Raw genomic sequence first — 7,500 nt, 5'->3', positions numbered from 1 at the left:
GTGGGAGTTCATTTTACATCTTGTACAGAGTGAATGATGATAGAGAAAATATGTGAAATATCATATAATTTACTTGAACTGCAGAGTTAAGGTGATAAATTTTGGAAACAACAACTCATGCAAAAAAATTGCAATAGAAGCCGCCGAAAAAAACAGGCTTAAATGTGGTTAAATTTATTTAAGCTTGCAATGTAGTTATACTCAAGACCTTGCTAGCCAGTGGGCATTAGTGGCATTGGTGCAGGGCACCCCCTTTGGGTTGGCAGGGCTGGGGAATTCCTATCACCTTGTGTATCGAACTCAACTTGCTTTGGTCATTGTGTTTGCTGCTATCACTTTATGTGTTCTTTATTCCCTCCTTATCCCTGCCTTGGGTAAGCTCAGGGCTTGTAGGGTTAACTTTTCCACTGGTTGGCAGTGTGACGATGCCTGGGTGAATGCATCTGTCAGGGTTGTCGTGGTTACTTGCCGCTCTCGGCTGCAGCTCATGGTAGGCTTTACCGCCATCCTCATCTGTTGATGAGTTTAATTGCAATTTCATTGCACACCTCTTTATTATGTGAGCTATCGGTCATCTAAGACCTGGGCAACTGCAAGACAATTAAAACTTTATGTCCTGTACAGGGTGTATGAAGTGCATGCATGTATGCATAACAAAGAATTTACACAAAGTATCTGAAATTCAAACAGCAAGGTTGGGATGATTAATATTGTGGAAGATCATTGTAGTGAAAAAGTTAGATCTACCGTTAATCACAAGGTACCAAGTTCTATAATCCTTTTTTGCCTCTTGAAATTTAGGGACACAGACAAGACAAGTCATGGATGCTTGAATGGTGGCTTTGAGATATATTACATGACAATTTATGATGATCATCAAAAGACTTGACAAGATGGTGATTGTTAATAGAACTTTTCGAAGCAATGGAAACATGATGTTGATGGTTTAAAGGTCAACATGGAAGGTATAATGCAAGTAAACACAATTCTGTGAGAGACTTTGGAGTGAAAATGACCTCTTTGATCAGAATAAAGTTTATCCTTTTGGAGATGTAGTTTAGGTAGTGGAAGCGGTTGGCAGGTCTTGGTTTCGAACTCAAACTTGAAGTGAAACATTATTATTCCTTGGAGAATGTTCATTTTTGTTTTTGTTAGCAATTAATTTTACTAGTGCAAGCATGCGTGTCAGGGTCGTGCAGTCAAATACCGGTAATCAAATTGGAACAAAACTGAAATACATGGAGATGGATCCCGAGCTAACAGGACGATCCATACATGATACCATTGTTTTTGCATTCTCATTGATTGTGAAATATTATCCTGAGTTGCTGAAAGCCAAAGCTGCTGCCACATTAATTTCAATAATAAGAATCAAGGGATTTGAAAAGGAAAGGAATGACTGAGCAAAAATGCTTCAAATTAAACCACTCCATAATTTAAGTGCCATTTTTATAACAGCAAAAGGGTGGTTGTGTTGTGGTTTAAATGTCTTTCAGCTTGTTTAAATTTTTAAAACTAGCCAAAAAATTTTAAACTGGGTTGAATTTTTCAAACCAGTTTATATTATAATACAGCATGTAGTCATCAAACTACTGTTTGTAATCATCTGAAGTATTTAAAGAGTGCGTGAAAGAAACTTGCAATTAGTGATTATTTCAAGAGCATTGAAGGAATTCTAATCAAGAAAGACACCCCTTTGATCTCACAACATTGTATTGTCTTTGATTTTAAAATGTGGCGATGTTGCAATGTTGCGATTTGCATTGCATACAGCTGTAAATGTACATGTGGTCGGGGCACTCGTTAATTAAAGGTATTAAGGGAAGCAGATGGAGGGGTATTATGTGGAAGAGGAGGAAGTACTGAAAGGGAAGGGAAATATGAAAAAAAGACACAGGCCACTTACCAGGGTAACTTACTCACCCCTCCCTCTAAAGCCATACCCCTATTTTTCAAACAAGACCCCAGAGAAGTGGGAAATCCCTTTTTTAGACAGTTGATAAACAAACCACTCAAGAGAATAATATTCTTAAAACAATAAACTGAACTATTTAAACAAGCTTGAGAAACCAAAACCCAGATAAAAAAATAATATCAATTTTAATCATGACACTAACTGTTTGATTTCTACAAAATGACAGAAGTCTCATCCGGCAGTCAATGTTTCAGCCTGCTTCTCATCTGTTTTATTTAACATGCACATACAAAAGGACACACACAAAGCAAAACAAATTAATTTTGTTGCACAGCCGTTCCAGTATGCAACAGTGCCTTTGCTTAATTTTCAAGTGAAAGTTGTCGAATGTAATTATAATGCACTTGTAGATGTTAATTCTTAGCAATAATATGTAGAATTAATTTGTCACTTATTTTGCTCCAAATTCGTTCATAGCATATATAGAATCTAGTAGATGAGAAACATTAATGATTTTGCTTTGTTTTTCTAACTCTTAGGTGGAAAGAAAGGGAAACCTTCTTTGCCTGTCCTGGAAGACTGTTATGGCATGCCCCCACAGCTCAAAGTCAAGCCACCAAAACCGAGTGGTCTTGATCAAACTGTCAGCAAACTCTGGGGAAGTGTTGATCTGCCAATTGATATTTTGCTACTGACAGCGGAGGATTGTGAGTTCTTGAGTTGTTACTCATTTCTGGGGCAACCTGTCAGAAGTTACAACATGGAAGTTGGTGTGATTTATTTTGGATACACTGGCACTGATCAAAATCAGCTAAAGGTTGCATTAAAGATATGTCCTAAAGGTTCTGTAGTCCCAGGGGGATCTTCAACAGCAGTAAAAAATGCAGTCAGGGTCTTGAGGCCAAAGGCTGTATTTTTGGTGGGAACTTGCAGTGGTTTAAGCTCAGATAAAGTCAAACTAGGCGATGTAGTTGTATCTGCCAAGTTGACAACACCAGCTGGATTCAAAATTCCTGTGAGTGCACATCTTGGTGATCTTGTTAGAAATGCACCCTTTGGGTGGGTCGCTCCTTTGGAAAAATCAGATGAATTGGAAGTTAAAGTACACTGTGATGGTGATATTTTGAGCCGGGCAGAGTGGTGTAAAGCTGCTGATCTTCAGAAACAATATCCAGAAGCAATTGCTGTTGAGACAGGAGGGGAAGGTAATAGTTTTGATAAGGTATGGAAATAAAACTTGAACTAATTTGTATTTGAAGGTAAATCCAGGAAAACTCACGAGGTTATTTTACCTCTTTTATTTTTTTGTCAGTGAAACTTTAAGTAGCTTTCCTAGGAAAAACTATTATTAAGCTAAGATATGTATTTGCTGAATGTTTTTTTCCATGTAATGAAGGTTCGTACAAAGCTGATATCCAAGATTATTTAGTTTGTTAATGAGACAGCTTCCATTGAAATGCATTACTTCCAAGGTTGAAGGTTTCATTTTACTATGTTTTGGTAATCAACACATAATACAAATGTACTGTGTACTTATGGAATGGAAGAAATTGTCACTTTGAGGAACATTTCTAAAACCCTGGTACATGAAGTTGTACATGTACATATGAGGAGAGCAGAATGGCTGTTAAGTGCAAAATAACTCTTACAACTAACTTAAAAGAAATCAAGGCCGGAAAGTTTAAATTTGGTCTTTCTGATCACTTCTGATGAACTTTAAGCTGCCTTTCCAAGGATTGACTAGGAGGTATGAAGTAACAGAGTGTTGCTTGAAGACCCTTCCTTAAAACCTTGGAGCTCTGATGTTAACTCCTTTCGTCCTTAACTTCAGGTGTTCTTGCTGCAGCCTATGATGAAAAAGTTGAGTGGGTGGTAGTAAAAGGTGTGGCAAGTTTTGTTAATCAAACCCAGCCTTCAAGTAGTGAGTGGATGTCTTTTGCAAGCACCATGGCAGCATCCATTGTGGCAAAAATGATCAGTGACCCTGCTGTTTTCAAAGAATGGCCGCACTGTAACCAAGGTAAACTTCATGAACGGGAAATGATGCTCCACAGTAGAATTGTACCTGATTAGAAGAATCCTGACCTCTACTATCTAGGCTTCTCCCATATTTGAATTTTTTACTCTAGTGTTCCAGTCCTTTTATTAATCTAAATTAACTCTGATGGAAATAGAGGGATGAGATTTTGCTTTAGAGGCATTAAAAATTGTAATTTCCAAGTAAATTGATGTATCTACCTTGAAAATGGTAAAAAAACATTGATGCTTGCACCCAGTGTTGTTGATGAAATGTATTCCATCTTATTGCGATTGGCGTCTAGACACCTGCCTGCTCCTATATATGGTCAGGTTTTGGAGAGACTTTGACCACACCACTGTGCTAAAGATTTCTGTTAAAATGTGGTTGACGTTGATGACGTGTTTTTCTTTAGGTGCACGCAACATGGAAGTTGAGATGGCAAATGCTCAGAAAAGAAAACGAGAGGAAAGCCAATATGAAGGTTAGTTCAAATCAAATCAAATCACTTTATAAATCACTTTTATAACTTTACACAATAAGCAAAGTGAAAAAAAAAAACAGGTTATTTTATCTAAGTGAAAGTAATAATTGACAATAATGCCTCCAGCAGCCAAAGTAGCATAGCTTTCGAGTTGGCTGCTGCTCATGAGCAATTGAAAGAAAGAAGGAGAGGATAAAAAGCAAAAAAAAAACAGGGAACAATTTACATTCAATTAAGGTGCAAATAATTTACATTATAATAATGAAGAAACAGAAATTACAGGGATATTCACTTGCATTTTGAAGTAATACGGTAGTACATAATTATAGTTCAGACAAGTAGAGACTATGACTTACATTGAAGTAGATAAGCTTTACATTGCTTCTTAAAGCTATTGATAGAAAGCCATTTCAAATTATGTATAGTTTCCCATAATATTAAGCTGTATATGCACAGGTAAATTTTCCAGTGTTAGTCCTTACGTTTGGTCGATAGAAATTAATTTTAGATGAATACCTTGTACATGTATTATATCTGTGGACATTAGACACAGTTACTAGCGAGTTATAAAACAGTGTTGGGATACTAGACGATTTATTAAATATCTTGAGTGTGAACTCATAACTACTCAGTTTGACAGTATTATAGAACTTCAATATATAGGAGTTTATAGTACACGTTGGTGGCCGACTGCCTCGCAGCCGGCTAAGTGAGTGAGTGAGTGAGTACACGTTGGGTGATTCTCTGTTATCAGCATAGAACATTCATGTACATTGGATACACTTGTTTTGCAGTACACATAGTTTTTAAAATAGGCCATTTTCGAAATATCAAATATTCAGCTTGATAGTGAGGCAGTGAAGACAAAAACAATAGAAACACGTTGGAATGAATGTGAAAAATATTTACATATCATTCACTTTTCTTTGTCTTTGTCCTCAGTGCCTCACTATCAAACTGAGTGAGGGATTTCATAGAAACAAACCCAAAAACGAATTAATGCAAAAGACTTTTCATTGATAGTTTTCATTTAACGATAAAAAATTGCGATAAAACATTTCGTAAGAGCATATTAAAAGTTTGTACACAACATTTCGACGTTTGGCTAACGTCATTATCAAGTCAAAAAGTGACAGATAAAAAATGTTTAAATACTAAAGAGACAAGACATGTAGGTGTTGAAATGTTCTTTAAACAAAGAGTTTTGCGCGAATGGAATCAGTCTGCGTGTTGAGACTGGGATTGCGCTCCTTGATGAAGAACATCTCATAGACACAAGACAGTCAAATTTTCCTTGGCACTTTTTTAGAATGCGGAATTGGCTTTCTTTGAGGAGGCTTGTATCTCCATGGGCTGTCAAAAAGTGTTTACCGGTCGCAGAATTTTTATGTTCAACAATACGTTGATGAAGGTGTCAAGCTGTATAGCCGACACATCTGAATCACACAGATCACATATAAAAGAGTAAACAAGGCAATTGGAGGCTTTGATTTCTCTGGGCTTGAAGTCTTGTTCCAATTTTCTGCTGATAAGGGACCGTTCATTTTTTTTCGAGGTACAGTGTAGGGGTTGCTGGTGGGATTAGGGGGGGGGGACACCAAAAAAACAACGGCCTTAAATGGGGGACAACTGAAAAAATAAGGGAAAGGGAGGCACGTAAAATATTTTAGTAAAGCTTTAAGATGGGATATGTTTTACTGTTCTTAAAAACTATATCCCCACAGAAACAAACAAAGAAAGTTTTTAAATCTATTAGAGACGTTCCTTCTGCTTTTAATTACATTTCCACGGCTACAGACTACAATGTTAAAGCTACGGAACTTAATGAACAAAAAAAGGTTTCTATCTTTATATTTACTTAATTTTCATCTCAGTATTGTCGGATTTTTTAATCTTCTTTCTCATTTTTCCCTTTGAGCTTATTAAATACAATACAGTTAACATAGCAATTGCTCGACCAGAAGAGAGGGAAGAGCCATGACTAGAAGATCAGAAATTGATTTTTCTTTCTTTTGATTCTTCATCAAATTCAGAGCGAGCTGGCACATTTCTGTTTTGCTGACTTTATAGTTACAGTTAAAAGTGACAGATGCAACTGTAGTATGAATTGTAATACCGTGATAATGCCAAAAAGATACTGTTACTCTACAGTATGTATAGCTGGTTTAATTGACGATTTTTTTGGTTTGGGGGAGGCGGGGTCACCGGAGAAATTTACCTTTATTGGGGGGGGGGGGGGGGGGCGAGGGTCATGGGAAAAAAATTTAATGACTGGAGGGGGGTCATGCAAATTTTTAATGACAGTTCATGCATTTGCCTTTTAACTGCGTTAGCTGTTAGGGCAAACTCACTCGCACAACGCTGCTAACTACCTCGTTTTTCTCTCTCGTGCCAAATGAAAAGCTCTGAGTGGTTTTGGTAATGGTAGAATTAATCATTGGCAAGGGGTAGTCAAGTCGAGTAAAGATGGAACGTAGTCTAGTGCATTCTTCATTGAAGGCTTCAGTTGTTGAGGATAGAGCATACGCACGATGGATCATTGTTTTGAGCTTTCCATATAATTGTGTGTCGATCTTTGTTCGGTACTTGATTATCTCAATGCCGATAAAGGAGATCTTGTTATCAATTGGAAGCTCCATCGTAAAAGACAGGCAAGGGTGGAGGCTATTAAGAGTAGTGAGAAAATCAATTGCAGCATCGGTGCTGGGCATTTTGACCAAGGTATCATCAACAGATCTCTTGTATAATGTGGGCATCACACCATCACGGGTAAGCTTGTGTGAGCCTCCAAATTAGCCAGCACTCTTTCCCTTGAACAAAAGATCTCATGGTAGTACAGTATTTGTGGTACAACAGCAGCAAAAGATTCACTTAAATTTTTACAATATTAAGACAGATAGATGAAGGGGGTAGTTGCCATGTTGTCACGTTTTCACGCTGCCATGTTACTACCAATAATGTAGCTTCTACTCTACTATATAAACTACACGTAACCCACAATTCCTCGATTTCCTCTGATGAAGGGCTAACGCTCGAAACGTCAGCTTTTAGAATCTCTGTAAGATGGCCAATTTACATCATCAA

The 7,500-nt window shown here is 37.3% G+C and overlaps 1 protein-coding gene across 3 annotated transcripts in view; it reads left to right on the top strand.

Moving 5' to 3' along the window:
- LOC137987897 (NLR family CARD domain-containing protein 3-like) overlaps positions 1–7,500 on the top strand; it is a 33,939-nt gene that overhangs the window by 2,636 nt on the left and 23,803 nt on the right. For all 3 annotated transcript variants that reach the window (XM_068833980.1, XM_068833981.1, XM_068833982.1), the window contains 4 exons: positions 802–965; positions 2,455–3,120; positions 3,747–3,935; positions 4,348–4,416. In XM_068833980.1, the coding sequence (XP_068690081.1) occupies positions 959–965; positions 2,455–3,120; positions 3,747–3,935; positions 4,348–4,416 (931 nt within the window). In that variant the 5' untranslated portion in view covers positions 802–958. The remainder of the gene's footprint in view (positions 1–801; positions 966–2,454; positions 3,121–3,746; positions 3,936–4,347; positions 4,417–7,500) is intronic.

This window comes from Montipora foliosa, unplaced genomic scaffold (assembly GCF_036669935.1).
Source record: "Montipora foliosa isolate CH-2021 unplaced genomic scaffold, ASM3666993v2 scaffold_395, whole genome shotgun sequence".
Lineage (NCBI taxonomy): Eukaryota > Metazoa > Cnidaria > Anthozoa > Scleractinia > Acroporidae > Montipora > Montipora foliosa.
Note: the sequence above shows the minus strand (reverse complement) of the source record. Positions and strands in the feature narration are given on the sequence as shown.